The sequence below is a fragment of the Pseudomyrmex gracilis genome, unplaced genomic scaffold (assembly GCF_002006095.1).
Source record: "Pseudomyrmex gracilis isolate BER0280 unplaced genomic scaffold, ASM200609v1 scaffold_1839, whole genome shotgun sequence".
NCBI lineage: Eukaryota > Metazoa > Arthropoda > Insecta > Hymenoptera > Formicidae > Pseudomyrmex > Pseudomyrmex gracilis.
In genome coordinates, this window is record NW_018022423.1 from 5,551 (window position 1) to 22,405 (window position 16,855).

Below are 16,855 nucleotides of genomic sequence, written 5' to 3' on the forward strand. Positions count from 1 at the left end.
TTTTTTTTTTAACACCTTTCTTTTGTCAGCCTCTCGATGCACGGCCTGTCAATGCATGTTCGTTCTCATTACCTTGTTTTGTCGCACGACTTGTGAGTTGTATTCACCGATGTCTTACATCAATTGTTTACATTTTGTCATTTATTGTTATTGCAATTTTATGTAGTGCAATAAATCACGTAATTTATGAAATAATATGAATCTAAGAAAAATCTTTAAATATAGACGGATTGATGATTTATAGTATAAACAGGAGATACATTAATCAGCGCAACATAATACCAGTGATGACAGTGAATATGTAATATAATTTTAATGATTATAATAATACTAATACCAGTGTAATGATTTTTACAGAATGAAAAATTAGTAAATGATATGTGATAATCAATCAACTAAAACTAAGTTATACATTTGCTTATATGACAAAATTTATAGTACAATGGCAATAAAGATGAGAGAAATCGAGCCAAACTATTAATAAATTTAACGATGGTTACACATTTATATTCTGCATCTGCTAGAACAATATTTGTTTTCTTTGGATATTTGTTTTTTCTTTTTTTTCCTTGTCTTTTGTTGTCTCTGCTATATCTTTCTTCTCATTTATTTTAATTTCTACTTAAGGCATAAGTGCTAATGGAATTTTTATATTGTGGCAAAAATTAAAATGTTTATCGATTTTGCACTTGGTTAGCATGTTTACTTCTAATAGTAGTTTGTTTGATGATACTAGTCACATTTATCTCAGCTACAGTATCGAGCACATGATATTCTCGCACTTGCACTACTAAAATAATACTATGTAATATCTTTCTTTTATAATTAGACATTTTTTCGGAAATGAATACTTATCAATATAACAATAAAAACAAAAACGTACGTAAGCCTGTGCATACAATGTGGATTTAGAATAGTTTTGTGATCTGATGTTCTCATTTTTTGTACATGAAATACAAGTAGAAAATGATAATATAATTTATTTTGCGCGAATCGCACAAATATCATCAATAGTTACGCCAAATTAGTGATCGACGTTTTCTTCACCACAGTGTATAATCTCCGATTGTGAATTCTTTTCTACTTTGTAACAAAGGAAGTGACATATTAGATATTCAGTACAGTCGCAATATACACTAATCGAAGTAATCGCTTGCTTCTTAAATAGTTAATTTTATAAATCCGTCATTTTCATTAAAATAGACTGTTCTCGTAAACTAAAGTATAACCGATTTATATCATTTCCTTGATTTATATTATTTCCTGAATATTTTCTTTTTTTATGATATTTACAGGAAAAAATTAAATTAAATTAAATTAATACATTTGTATCTGAATTGAATATTAGATTTTTTGTTGTCAATCCGTAACGTTATATTAACGTTATATTAATTAGGTATTGACGTTATCCGTAACGTTATGGATAACGTCAATATCTAACCTAACGTTAATATTTTAACACATTTAAAGCTTAGAACAATGTGTGATTCACCATTCAAAAAGAAACTTTTTGCATGGAGAACGAAGGATTAACTTATGCTTATAAAAACGGCTCGTAAACATGAAAGTATTTATACGAAACACTCTCAAGTCGGGGAATAAAATAAATGATAATTAAGTGTTATTCGTGATTTGCTTACAGTACGAGCCGTACTACGTAGGAACGGCTGCCGCCGGAGCGCCTCAGTATTTATATGCGACTACTGGCAGTTCGCCGAATAACTCAAACAGCACTGGTAACGGCAGCAATAATTCCAGCAGCGGCGGCACGAATGGTACAGGAACTACGAGCCCTCCGACATGCCCACCACCTCTTCCTCTTTCACATCCGCCGCATTATTACGCTCCCGCTGCACCGCCACCCCCTCATCATCCGCCGGTACCAGCGGGTTTGCCACCGCCCTCTGCACAAGTAGATCATATGTACTATTCTTTCGCAACCAGTCCACATCCCGCGCCGCCGCCGCACGCGCCTATAGGACTGACTGAACAGCAACTTCTGTTGTACACTCCTGATGTCACGTCATGTCAAACCTCCACGTCTGACAGTCAAACTGTCCCGCAGGAGGTAAGCTAATTTTTCATTTTTTGGTGCCATTTTTAAGATCCTCTACTTGCCGTCGACGTTTAGCGATATCGAATAGATTCAAAAAATGATGAATAGATGAAAAATCACGCACAATACAGACAAACGTGAAATAAATCGAAGTCGAGAATTTTTATCGCGATGATAGATCATATACAAAACATTTTGTTGCTAAAATGTTTAAATCCGACATACTAAACAAACAAGGTATTATTCTGTGAAATAAAATCGTAGGATTTACGTTCGACGGCAAACCACTCGGAGCAACCACACGGTGACGCGCAACAGACCGCTACAGGCTCACCGGCAACATCTCTGGTGCCCCTAATGCCCGTGAAATTCCCTGGTCGCTACGCTAATTATCAAATCGCGATAACACACACGCCGCAGAACGACAGCGAGGACTGCGCTGTCGGTCGTTCTATGAATTGTCGAGTTTTCTATCCTTTGTACATTCCGCACGCTCACGCACCGCCGCCTTACGTTACGCATCATAATGCGTCCGGTACGTCTAGTCTGCTGCCGACGCCATCGCCTGGTGCTTATGACACCAGTATGGTAAAGACGCATGGTTACAATAATCGAGATTGCGGTAACAAGTACACAGGCAATAATACGTCGCGCGCTCAGAATCACGGCTATCAGTTGACACACCAGAACACGCATGCAAAGAATACACACACCAGTGCGCAGATGCACAAGTGCGGCGGAAACGTGGCGGACGGGTTGCACAAATATCCGATGTTACCGATATCGTCACGACTGCCAGTGCAGTACAACAGAAGATCGGCTGGATCAAACGTGGGCTCGTCGACGCTTCTTAAATCCGGTGGTAGTCACAAAGTGACTCATACCTCGTCGCCCAACTACTGCAGCTCGCAGCAATCGGGCAACGTGAATACTCACGGTTATGAACATGCGACAAATGGACGCGTGAAGAACAACAATGATCATTATTACGAGGTCGGCGCGAATAACAATAAGTATGGTTCAGGTCGTAAGAATTGCTCGTCAAATAATAACAACTGTAGGGGAGGTATCGCTTGCTTGGACGTGCTTGAGAGTGACAACAACAATAGTCGATTGAATACTGACACTTCTCAGACTGACAGCGTCGTCATCATTGCCACGACAACGACAACGACAACAACGACGACGACAACGACGACGATGACAACATTATCATCTCACTTGTCCTCGACCGAGCGGACGAACGTGACCCAGGAAAAGCCGACGAGCCCACCACCAGCTCCTTATTCACCCATGACACGACCTCTTCCAAATCTTTCCCCACCCACCCCTCAGGTCCAATTCTACACTCCGGCTCAAAATCGGTATCAGCCGCCTTCCTCCATGGCCCCGTCTCAATCGCAGCAGCAGCAGCATCAGCCGCCGCCGCCGCCGCCGCCGCCGCCGCCGCCGCCGCCGCCGCCTAGTCAACGCGGTCGGTACTCCGTCGGCCAGTCATTGTCGTCCGCGGCACGGAAGCCTTCTGACAAGTACTCAAACACCGGTTCGCAGACGACGATGCTACGGCAGTCCAAGTACAAACAAATGAATAGTATAACTGTGGCTACAACGGTGAGCAAATTAGCGGAGGATACTCTAGGAGGTGCTGGCGACGGTCCCGGCAAGTTGTCGATAACGCCACCCGGCACACCACGAGTGTCCAGTCATCCAGCGGCGGGCGATCAATTAAGCGACACGTGCCATCAGATGCAGGCACTGGCTTTGTAGATGTTTCCCGCTTATCAAACTTCCGAACCATTTTTTTCTGGTTTTTCTTTTTGTCTTTGTGTCTCTTCTTGCCTATGCGTGTGTCGCGCGCTCTAGCGCACACGTAATGTATACTCATGCATACTCCCGCATACATATATACGTACATGCATACATACATATATATGCATGTGTGATTGAGAGAGAGAGAGAGAAAGGGAGGGAGGGAGGGAGGAAGAGAAAAGGAGAGAGAAAAGAAACCACGCACGACCTAAGACGACGGCTACAAAACTGTTGAAATAGTTCGGACTCAGGACACACACATATTACATATAAGTTTTCTTGGTGATCTCAGATTCTCGACACGTTAAAGATAATCTGACATTCTCTGTAAAACCAACATTTCTCAAAGTCGATTGTAAAGGCTCGGCAATCGTTCGATTATGATGAAGTTGTGTGTGCACACAAGTGGGAATGTGATCTGTGCAGAAATAGAGAACAAGTTGCGATATTGTTATTTGTTATTTGTTAGAAGGAAAGAAAGGAAAAAAAAAGTAAAATATACTTTAGGTAAGAATAAATTAATTTAAATAATATTCGATATGAGAAAGAGAGAGAAAGAAAGAAAGAAAAAACAATGTGTAGCCAAGAATTAATAGGAAGGTAAAACTTCTATGTTAACATATACATATATTTACACACATAGATACGATACATCATTTATGATCTATGTTATATGATATATATAAAATATGTGTGTGTGTGTGTACGCGCGCGTGTATATGTATGTGTGCATATATATACATATACACACACACACATATACACAACTACTTATTATACAATATCCGATGTTATATTGCGTGATAGGCTCGACAAACTATGAATCTCGCGAGCAAAGCTAGATTAGCATAGTTAGCAAATGATTAGACGAAAAAAAAGAAGAAAATAACGTTGTTATTGTACAAAGACGAGCGATTTGTCATGTGTTCAAAAGAAAAACAAAAAAAAAAAAACAAGTTGAAGAACAAAGCGAAAGGGTAACAGGGAGATAGGCGTTGATTTCACAAACGGTTGCTCAAGGCACTGCCACATTTCTATAATTTTCCTTTCTATCTCTAATGCGGAGATATGTTTGGTACTTATATAGTTTGTCTCTCTCTCGTTAGAGTAACCGTAATTACACATATATTTCATCAATGCGCATTTCGAATGTGTATAAATTACCTAACTGAATTTCTTTTTTCTTTTTTTTTGTTGAAAAATTCTCTGCGCTATAAACGTTATACATATTGTAGCTGTTAAATACAAAAGCAAAACAAAACACTAAGAACCGTGAGATAGCAAAGATGAGACGCCCCGTACCCAGGTGAAAATAAGGTAAGATTAACAGAAGAGAAAAAAATAAAATAAAATAATGAATTATAAATGTGTCGGCTGTGAGCTTCCGGGCAAATAACAATAATTAAATTATTATAATATTAAAGATTAAATATAAATATTCTCTACCTGATATTGTGAAGGTAGATTTCTTTTACCTATAAATGTGAAATAAATTTGTTATCTCGTATCTCACATACTGTAGCTATTATTGTCTATTTAAAAACAAGACAGAAAAAGACGGGTGAAAAGAAAGAGACGAATAAGACTTGTGACGCTGTAAAATGACGCCAGCGCGTATTGTCCAAGAGATTTTGGCAACAATGAATGTTATTAACCGAATGTTATTAATTGATATATAGGTAACAGATATACGAACGTGACAGAGACAAGGCCTAGAGGAGAAAACGTAGGAAAAAATATTGAAGAGTGAATTGTTATAACACAGAAGAAAATTAATTTATTAACAAAAAACGCAAGAGTGCCTTCTATTTGTTTTCGTGGTTATATTGTTGAACACATTTGTTGCGTTACGTTCCGAGAGCCTCTAATGTTGTTATATGAGAAAAAAATAGATTTGAAGAATGTTGTTCCTCTATATTTATTTATTGATTTACGGGCATACGTGATGCTACTTACGCCCAACTACTCCCAGCGAATTCGGAAGTGTGAGAGTGATGCTACTATAATAAAGAGACTTTCCTCCATCTCCCCTCGGCAAATTGTAATGAGAGAATAAAATCGTAAAATACCAAGCAACGCAGAGTCGTAGTGATTATCGAAGTGTTGGTGATACGGTCATTGCGATGAGAAAGAAATTTCACGGAGAAAAAAAGGAATGAGTAAAAGACGTTGAGATTGTATGAGTGCGAATTGAATGAATGAATATCATAAGTAGAGAGAAGATATATATACGGTCAAACTTCGATAACTCGAATCTCAAAGGAAAAGCTAAATTCTTCAAGTTGTAGAGGTTTCGACTTATCGAAGTTCTTTTCTTTTCCGCGGAGCGGAAGGGAATGAACAAAATTTTTGTCTTATAAAGTTCCGAGTTATAGTTTTTTTTTCTTTTTTTTTTTTATCGAAGGTTGACTATATATATATATATATATACAGAGTGTCCCAGAATTGGTGTGACATCTCTCGTAAGTAGATAGAAGGAGTAAAACTGAGTCGAAAAGTCCTGAACCATTTTTTTCTATTATAATAAAGGAGTAATTGTTGAGTAAATCAGGCCAATCAGCACCGATCTTTAGCCACGCGCCTGGTGTGTGTGAGCGCTCCGCGCGGTTCGCTGACGTGCGCCTGGCTAAAGATTGGCGCTGATTGGTCTGATTTACTCAACAATTACTCCTTTATTATAAATAATAGAAAAAAATTGGTTCAGGACTTTTCGACTCAGTTTTACTCCTACCTGCCTACGAGAGATGTCACACCAATTCTGGGACACCCTGTATATATATATATACACAGAATGTTCGAAAAAATTTTACACAGTTGAAGTGTAAAAATAGATTGGGTCAATCTGAACAGAAAAGTCATGTATCATTTTGCAAAAGTGCTAATTATTTAATTCACGTAATTCACTCAATGAATGCGTGAAAAGCCATAGTTCGGACTCTGTAGTCGTGTGATTTTCATACACGACAGTTGTAAAGAAAAATTGCTTACTTCATGCAATATTCTAACAGCAAGAGGCAGAACAAACAAGCGAGTGATTCAGCTTCTTGCGATCAAATTTCCACAAGTGAAAATCGTACATGTCTACAGTCCAGATCATCGTTTCCCACGCGCTTATTGGGCTACATATATTAATTAATCATCACTCAATAACTACTGTGAATTTTGCAAAATGATACGTGACTTTTTTGTTTAAATTAACCTAATCTATTTTCACACTCGGCTGTTAAGATTTTTCAGACATCATGTATATAGGAAACAGAAAAAGAGTGTGTGTATGTGTAGCTCATTTTCGGTACCGTGTTTAGGCAGAAAAAATATATCTTCGCATATGTGCACAAATATATGCGTATATAAACAACATATGTTTGAAAAAATATGTGCAAATGCGTATATAAATTTATGTAAACGCATGTACGCAATATATCGATATGGACGTATGTGCGTGTGTGTGCTCGCGTGCGTGGGGAGGGGGGGGAGAGAGAGAGAGAGAGAGAGAGAGAGAGAGCGGAGTACAACTGATATACCGAAGATATATATTATCTAGGATGTAAATGCAAAAAAGATACACAGTACTTAGTTGTGTGTACTTGTGCTCGCGCGCGAATCCGGATAGATGGCTGTGATTTATTGCGTGCAAGTACAGATTTACATGTGTAAGCCAACATGTAACTTGTGTATCTGCTCTCAGATAGATATGTATATTTCATATATCGCATTTATATGTATGTATACACAAAACGCACATATATGTATACACATATATGAAATATGTGTATCTATATGAAAAAACGCAATTGATAGATTGTTAAAGACAGAAAAAGTGCAATTCTATGTTGACTTTGGTACTACGGAGCTAACAAACTGGACAAGTATTTGTTAGATTAAATACAAGTATTTAGAAACAAACATGTACTAAATTTAACGTAGAATGGTGCTAAGAGATTTGGTCAAATATAAAAGAAATATAAAAGATAATGTATATGTATACATGTATATGTATAACTTATATGTATACATATATGTTACACATAGTAAGTATAGGTTTAATTTAAAAAAAGAATAGAATTTACAAAATACGCAGCAAAAAAAAGAAACAAGTATGCATGTTGGATCGTGGAACGTTCTAAAATCTTAGTAAGATTGCAAGATTATAAATCCTTCGCTTTTTGGAGTATTCTTCTTTGGTATCTATATATGTTATTCTGTATTTGTTATTCTTTCTCAGAAATGTAATTATGGCTTTGCAGAATCTTTAGTGCACTTACATTTTCAGTGCAGATACATCATATAGTAAGCGACGCTCATATCGTGATTAATTCAAAAAATTTATTCCGATGTAAGTATTGGGTGAACTTGTTTCTCTGGTAGATAAGATCTTCAGCTACGCGGAAGACGGACTATTGCAATGTGACATCAGAAGCAGAGGTATCTCTTTATACTTAAAGGAACTCGCTGCAATATAAGCGTTGCTTGGTAAGTGTTTATTGAACTTTTATATACATATATATATATTACTTAGCACGAAACGTAACAAAAATTCGTTTGTTGTTGTACATAAGAATTTCAAAGTGCAAGTGCCTTTATGATTTATTTGATCTAAAAAAAATATATATAATTATTTTCTATATTACTCTGTCGTCCAATGTATACACTGGTAATGATGTAAATCAAATCACTTTTTTCTTTATCGCTTAAAAAAGAAATATAAGAAAACATTCCACGATCCATAAAACGTGCAAGTGTGAGACAAAAACCTTTTATGTATTAATAAACGTATAAACATACATTAAAAAAGCATATACAAATTATATATCACGAAAGTTATATAAGATTTAAGTATTCTATGATAATAAAAAAACTATATGCATAAAAAAACAGATGCAAATATCTAAAAAACGAGAGAGATGTTAATAATGATATAGTAATAAAATAATAATAGATAAACATCTGTGCATGAAAAATCATATAGCTAGAGAAAAATTAGGGATGATATAGAAACAAAAGTGCTATAAATTTCTTCTGCAATTACGTAATAATGTCAACAATAACAACTTAATAATATGTGTATATTGATGTGTTATGTGTGTGCGCACACATAAAACACATACTTTACACACACACACACACACACACAAAACATTGTGTATACAAATCATATAATCATGGACTTTGTTTCAGTTACAATTTTTTTGATAAATTCAAAATTGATCTCCGTAGTAAAAACGTATCCAGAACATATGATAATTTTAGAAGAAACTTACTTAAAACTATATACTTTTTCACTGTTGCCATTTTGAGTCATGATAGCGTTATTGCATGCTACTATGGATTAAGTATATTTTTTATTAATCTATAAAATATATCAGTGATTGGCATCCAAATTAACAGATTTATTTTAATGTTTTAATTTGCGCATGACAAATTCATATGATTTCTCACGTTTAATAACATAATTCCAGTGAGAGATGTATCAAGTTTCTCGGAAGTAAGCTTAAGTAATTCTCGCTGTTACACACAAGATATAAAATATAATATGCTAAATCTTAGATCTTTTTACTGTAAGAAATTTTCTCCGGACATTCGTAACTGAACAGTACAGTAGTTTGAACTATCGTGTAATCAAAAAATCATAATAAAATACTATTATTATAGTGAACGATTGCATTATAAGTTTTATTGAAATAATGAAAAACGTACAAAGATTGATTGAGTTCATAAATGCGAGTGAAAATTGTAGTCTATACGTCTGCACATACGTAAAGGAAAAAATTTCAAGCGACGAACAAGAACAACGGAAAATTTATTCTTCAATTACCATAAACATTACCACAATTACATAAACTGTATTTTTATTGATATACATACTACAGAGATCTCTTTCAATGTACAATCTTATCTGTACGCAAAGTTTGGGAACCGATTACATCGTAAAATATTTACGATACAAATGGTTGCTTTTTTTTCTTTTTCGGTTTTTATGTATATACACACACAAACCGAAAAAGAAATTATAATATGTGTGTACACACAAATGTTTTTTTATCAGCAAATTTCCAAAGTCATTCTGATACGAAGTCCTAATACCAAAATGTCGAGGCTAAAATACTATAAGTATTTAAAGTTAGCAAATCAGATTGCCTGAAATTCGCGCTTACATGCGGTACAATGTTAAAGGCGCAAACAATGTCAATAAAGTCTTCTTATCAATAAAGATTGTGCTATAATAATGAAATGATTTTTTTCTCAAATTTGCGCGTTTAACTTGAAAATAGTAAAATAAAAACAATTACGTGATATTTGTTAATTATTATGTTAAATATATACATGAGCTGTTAGATATTTCTCTGAAGCTATTGCTAATATCAAATCTTATGACAATATCTTGTTACAGTACAGTGTTACAGTAATCGAAAATCATAAATATTAAAAAGAAAAATTATTTTAAAATCTTTTTTACAATCTATATTATCAAATCAAATTACTAATATTATAATAGATAAGCACTATTAAAGTTTTACATATACAAATCAATAAATTGATACAAAGTAAATTAATTATCAACAAGTTTTAATTAATTTTTTAATTAGTAACAATTTTCATGTATTAATAACTGTTCAAAATGTTTATCATTCATTTATATAATAAGAGTATTGTGATTTTTAATAAAATGATTTAATATAGCATTCCTCTGTAACAAATAATTGTAAGAATTGAAACTAGCAGCAGCTTTCTTTCAGAGTAATGTCATCTAACAGCTCGTATTTTACACACACGTAATATTTTTCCTTTAATATTTTTATCAAGTTACTATTCGCATACGTAAATTTTAGGCAAAATCTGATCTCATTATTTTATCACACGTAATCTTTATTGACAAGAAGAGCATTTTTTTTAACACTGCGTTTTTAGCATTAGGTTTGTTTTATTTCCCTGAACTGACTGCACTAGTTCAGAGTTTATATTTTTTATTAATAATAAACAAGAAGATTCTTCAGGCTCTGTATTCTTAAACCATTGAATGAAATAAATTGGGTTATAAGAGCCGTTTTGCAGGATGTTATGCAGAGAATGTGCTTAAATATATATATATGTATACACATATATACGTCGAAATAATTTTTTTCCTCCATATAGGGTGCTGGATTTGCATCACGTATATACGAAGGATCCCGTATACCCTTCTAACTAATTTTAAAATATTGCGATAAAAACCCCTCAGCCAGTAGTCGAACCTGGAATCTCCGGCTTTCCGGGCCGTCGCCTTCCCTGTTAGGCCACCGAGGCATTTATATGTTTCCTTCTAATATAGATACAAAAAGATAAACTGTGAACTAATGCAGCCAGTGCAAGGAAATAAAACAAACTTATTGTACCGCATCTGAACGCGCGAATTTCAAACGATCTAATTTGTTAACTTTAAATGCTCATAACTCAAGAAATATTTTATATATTTTATAGATTGCGTTCCGATATTTACTGTCAGTATTAAAACTATATTTCAAGTTACATGTGCTAAACATTTTCAGTGGCAGTGATTATCAAAACGCAGCTTTAGCCTCGTTATTTTGGTATCAAGATTTTTGTCTTAAAATGACTTTGGAAATCTGTTGTTAAAAAAAAATACGATAGTTGCAGTTACTCCCTATATGTGTGTGTGTGTGTGTACACACACACACACACATAGATAGATAGTCTAATGTCAAACTTAACAGTTACTTTAAGAAGAATATAGCGTGCTACCATTATATTAATATTATCAATAATAATACTACTTCCTGAATCTGCAATCTATGTCTACATATGTAAATAGCGAAGCGGTATTATTGTTAACAGAGACTACAACGTTAAACACTTGACGATCAAATGCTTTACTAGAATCACAATAATAATCACATTTGCTGAAAAAAGTACTTTGAAAAATAATATCATTAATCTACATTACCTTCAATTTATGTCTTGTTGGAAATGCTTCGATTATGGCAGTATGATTGGAACTTCAGAGCTTCAATATTAGGCAGTCTATATATTGTGACATTTCAGCGCATCAATATTTACGGCAATATATAACAAAATCTCTATTACACTTCTATTAATAATTGTTAGATCAAATACAAAGACTAACAATATTTTCTCTTGTATCAAATTATAAACACTCCAGAGTACAATTCTCATTAATATTGCATATCAATTATTATATCGTAAGAGATAAATGTTTTAACATAATAGATAGTAAATATCGATTTGAATGTATAAAATACTGCAAATAACAATCTGAAAATGCATAAAAAAACCTATAAAAAGATATAATATATCAAATTATTCATCGTAGAACGATCACACTTGATTTCTCTTTTTAGTGTTAAAAGTTGGTGCGTAATCATCTGCGCGATTAATTCACAATTCGGTTGTCATGTGAGACGTTAAAGCTTGAACGCGAGTAGCGTTACAACTTTTGCATAGAACATGGTCGTCCAGAGGATAACAGCCACCCTCCGAATCGGAAGACAGTACCAATCCGCAATCTTCGCATTTATAGCACTGAATGTGAAAGCTGCGATCTAGCGCCACTACTCGCACGGTTTCGTCTTGACCAGGCTCGGGCATTATCGGCAATTTGCAGACGCAGCAACGCGGAGCAAATTTTCTACGAGAATTCGAATTAACAAAGAATCAGAGAGTCGAATAAATTTATTTTAGAAATGAGTAGAAAAAAACTTACTTGTGAAAGCATTGGATGCAGTGTATCTGATTCGTGGCGTCTACAGTAAACGGTATACCATCCAGGCTCTGTCCGCATACGACACAAGTGAAACACAAAGGATGATACGGTTTGCCGGTGGCTCTCAATATTCTGTCAAGAATCGGACGCGTGCAAACGCAACACTTCTCTAGCGTGTTGAGATAATCTTCTTCGCAGTAAGGCTTGCCTTCCAACGAATAAAAAGGTTTGCCCTGCAGATTGACTTTGCACACAAAGCAACAGAAACAACTTATATGAAAGACCTTATCCATAGCCGAACATCCGGTGCCCTCACCCTCAACCTTACGTCCACATTGCGCGCAAATTCCGTATATGTCGCTATCCTCGCTGTTGTCTTCCATTCCTTGAACCAAAAGATCCGTGAGAACATCGACCTGAAATTATTTTATAATTAGCTCAGTTTTGATATTCGGTTGTATAATCTTTTTATTCGATTATTAAATTGGCGAAAAAATAAAATCTAATAAAATATTAACAAAATACTAATTCATATCTTACCTCTTTAACGGGAGATACTTTGCCTTGCGGCTGAGTAGATGTGGCCGAGTCGTAACCAGAGTACATCGAGTAGTTGCATGATAATTGCGACGGAGGTCGGGGATTAATCGGCTCATATATGGATTCGTACGTCGAGCTTGACTGCGAACTCGGTCCATAAATATCAGGATAATTATTCACAGGATAATCGGTCTGGTAAGTGGCACGTCTCAGTTCGCTATAACTAGATGAAACTGGACTCGGCGGTGGAGGCAGTTCATCCGGTGGTGGCGGCAACGATGAGCCGGACATGCAGGAAAGATAATCTGATGGTTCCGATGGTTCCGGTGGTGGTGGTAGATCGTCTGAAGACAAAAAGCCTAGTAAATGTCTATTGCAAGACAACGTTCTCAGAAATTACGTTAATTAAAATAAGCTCTTCATGTAGAAGCTAGTTTAGATTATAATTTAAGCATTTAAAAATATTTCTTACCAATGCTGTGTTGCGCAGGAACATTACAATAAGTATTCTCTGTTTTAGGATTCCACTGAATGTTGCTATATATAATGTCTTTCTCAGTTTCTTTTGGAAAATTCTTATAAGGGACTGATGGTAGAGATACCACAGGTGCCAATACTGGGTTTATATTGCTATATACTGCGTTTCTACATGCCCGATTTGCAGAATTATCTGGTGGGGGCATTTGAGGTGCTGGTAAGCTCCCGATGTTTGAATAATAGCTCTTCTCATCATATCTATACTTTGTCTCGAACTTTTCTTCCAGTTGACGCTGGCACAAAGTGTCATCATGATAAATCTGTGATGCATTCTTGCTATTTGCAGATGTACCTTGAGAATAGTCTTTCTTCATGTCCAATGGAATATACGGAGGAGTATTCATGTATAATGAAGTCTTCTCGTTTGATGTGTTTGTAGTGTTATTGAGAACTGTACTATATGATGGCATAGGAGAGACCTTTAAGGTATAACTTAATGGTATCTGAAACATTTTTCTCTTGTTTTATTTCTAATTAAACATTTTCAATATTCAACTATGCAATGTGCACATACTTAATTACCATTTTTGCATCCATGTGCAAGAATGTAAGGAAAATATAGCATTAATACAATATCAGCAAATAATACTATGGTAACATAAACAAGAAATTTAAAAATCACCTGAGGTTGTGACTTTTTCGGTTTCGGTGGCACTGCAGGCCCAATCTTCTTAACTGGCTTGACAGTGTTGATCTCGTTGCCGTGGCCGATCTGCAGGTTTGCTATCTGCTGCTCCAGATTACCCGTGTTTGACATTTTGCTACAACACGATAGGTTATGTATGTACATGGTCATGCACTTTCTGTTAGTGTCACGCAATAATTATATTTAAAAGCGTTATTTTTTTGCACTGTGCATTTGACGCATTTTTAATATGTATGTACACATGTAATATAGTTTACTAAAACAGAACAATTCGCTATTAATCAAGAAGCTCTGATTACAGTTCCAAATAGCACAATCTTATGTAGATGGCAACAATCTTGCATATGCGCTCGAATATGCTTTCACTTACTCTCACAATACTTTTTACTCACTTGACAAAATGAAGAATTTTCAGAATTTTAAAGAAAGATTTCAAAAAAGATATATAGAGCGCGAGATAAGTACAGCGATGCAACCGAGATACGTGGACGTGACCGATCAGTGACTCACACCGATCGTTAAGAAGACACAAGTCATTAAGAAATATTGTTATCATTTCAACTTTAGTATAAACTACGCCCGTTCTTTTGTGGAATAATATACACATTTATGACAATAAAACGCAATGGCAAGAAAAAATACGTACTCGATTTGTATAAAATGATTACAATATTCGATAAATAAAGCAACACTTTTTTCCTTAGCTTTTAAGTTTGTTCGAGGCACGTCCTCACAAAACACTCGTATCTCTACGTGAGACGAGAAACGAGAGCGCGCCTGTATCTGCAGTTCTTGTGACTCACTTACATTAACCTGTCCTGTCCGAAAACTCGTAAGTGTAAATGTGATACTGATAAGCCGGGTAATGTGCCATTCACACCGACTCGTTCATTGGAAATCTTTGCGAATATTGGGTGCGTTCAGACAACTCAACGGTTGAGAGATCATCACTTATGATAGGACTATTCTTCAAAATCTGATTTGGTTCCAAAAGTATGATCCAATCAGAAGTGATTATCTCTCAACCGTTGTGCAACTGTTGAGTTGTCTGAACGCACCCATTCTCGAAAGCGTAGGAACTACAAAGTAAGAGTAAGACCTGGTTTATGCGGGCAAATAAGGCCTTGTTTTGGCCTTGTTTATGCGGGTAATAACTGTTAATTTATGCCGGAATTGGTACAGTTCGACTATAGGATTTCAATGCTTCTGTTAATAAACAGAAATATTAAAATCTTAGGCCCGCATAAACCAGGTCTAAGGAGATCGAACTCCGTGATACAAAAGTAGTCCCGATTTTTACGGTTCATTGGGAGGGAATCCGCTCAAGAGAATAGATTTTTACGGTTGGACGCTATTTGCAAAACTGTGCATGTACACAGCTAACACATGTACACGTTTAGTGTGTGTAATGCGTCGTCTACAATGAGAATTTAAGCCGTAAGACTTAAGCTTTAAGAAGGTATAAGACCCGTTTTCACCATCTCCGATTAACTTAATCGGTCGATGATTTTGTTGGAATCGCCAATCATATTGGTCGATTGACTAAAGTGACCAATCGCAATTGACTCGCAATCGATCGGTAAGTTAATCGTAGATAGTGGAAACGAGCCTTGTACCTTCTTAAAGCTTAAGTCTTACGGCTTAACTTCTCATTGTAGACGACGCATAAATCTATCTTGTTACATAACTAAACGTGTACATGTATTAGTTGTGTACATGCACAGTTTTGCAAATGGCGTCCAACCGTAAAAATCTATTCTCTTGAGCGGATTCCCTCCCAATGAACCGTAAAAATCGGGACCACTTTTGTATCACGGAGTTCGATCTCCTTACTCTTACTTCGTGGTAGGAACACCGCACGTGCCTCTGGGACCCTATTCTTGAACTAATTGCGTATGGGCTGCATTCCAAAATTCTACTCTGAGTAGCTGAGGTCCAAATTCATAGTCGTTTCTCAAATCTTAGATCTCGGTACCGATTGTGTATTTATGCGAAGTAGTGAAAATTACAAAAGTGAGAAAATTTACTAAAATATCTGTGATTTTATTAGTCGACAACTAGTAAACTTTCTCACTTTTGTAATTTTCACTACTTCGCATAAATACACAATCGGTACCCTCGTCTCCAATCTCAAATTTCAGCTCTCAGATCTCGAATCTCCAACCTCAAATTTCAGTGTAGTTGCTAATCATGATATTCAGTTTTTCATGACTGAGCAAGAGTATAGGGCACAGAGGTAAGGCCTGGTTTATGCGGGCAATAACTGTTAACTTATGCCAGAACCGGTAGAATTTAACTATAGGATTTCAATGCTTCTGTTTATACAAAATTTCCGAATGCGTATAAACAGAAGTATTGAAATCCTATAGTTAAACTCTACCAGTTCCGGCATAAGTTAACAGTTATTGCCCGCATAAACCAGGTCTAAGGGATAGTATAGGCGCGGGGAGTAAAGCTATGGTGCGGGCATATATATAATACTCCTATATTGCTAGTCGCGTATCTTCGCAATGAGAGGCACGAGGCCCGAGAAAGGGAGACGCACGAA

General features: G+C 35.8%; 2 protein-coding genes across 2 annotated transcripts in view; one reads left to right on the plus strand and one right to left on the minus strand.

Annotated features, from left to right (window-relative positions):
* Positions 1-4,008, plus strand: part of LOC109862487 (mucin-19-like) — an 8,259-nt gene extending 4,251 nt beyond the window's left edge. Inside the window, exons 6-8 of the mRNA XM_020442558.1 lie at positions 1,643-2,068; positions 2,321-3,480; positions 3,523-4,008. Coding sequence (XP_020298147.1) covers positions 1,643-2,068; positions 2,321-3,480; positions 3,523-3,823 — 1,887 coding nt within the window. The 3' untranslated portion in view covers positions 3,824-4,008. The remainder of the gene's footprint in view (positions 1-1,642; positions 2,069-2,320; positions 3,481-3,522) is intronic.
* A 6,940-nt stretch (positions 4,009-10,948) lies between these two features.
* Positions 10,949-15,108, minus strand: LOC109862488 (thyroid receptor-interacting protein 6). The gene is given in 7 exon segments (XM_020442559.1): positions 10,949-12,298; positions 12,301-12,509; positions 12,585-13,000; positions 13,125-13,468; positions 13,597-14,104; positions 14,284-14,422; positions 14,954-15,108. Coding segments are annotated over 6 exon segments (1,656 nt in total). The 5' UTR covers positions 14,419-14,422; positions 14,954-15,108; the 3' UTR covers positions 10,949-12,254.
* Between the last annotated feature and the right edge of the window lie 1,747 nt (positions 15,109-16,855).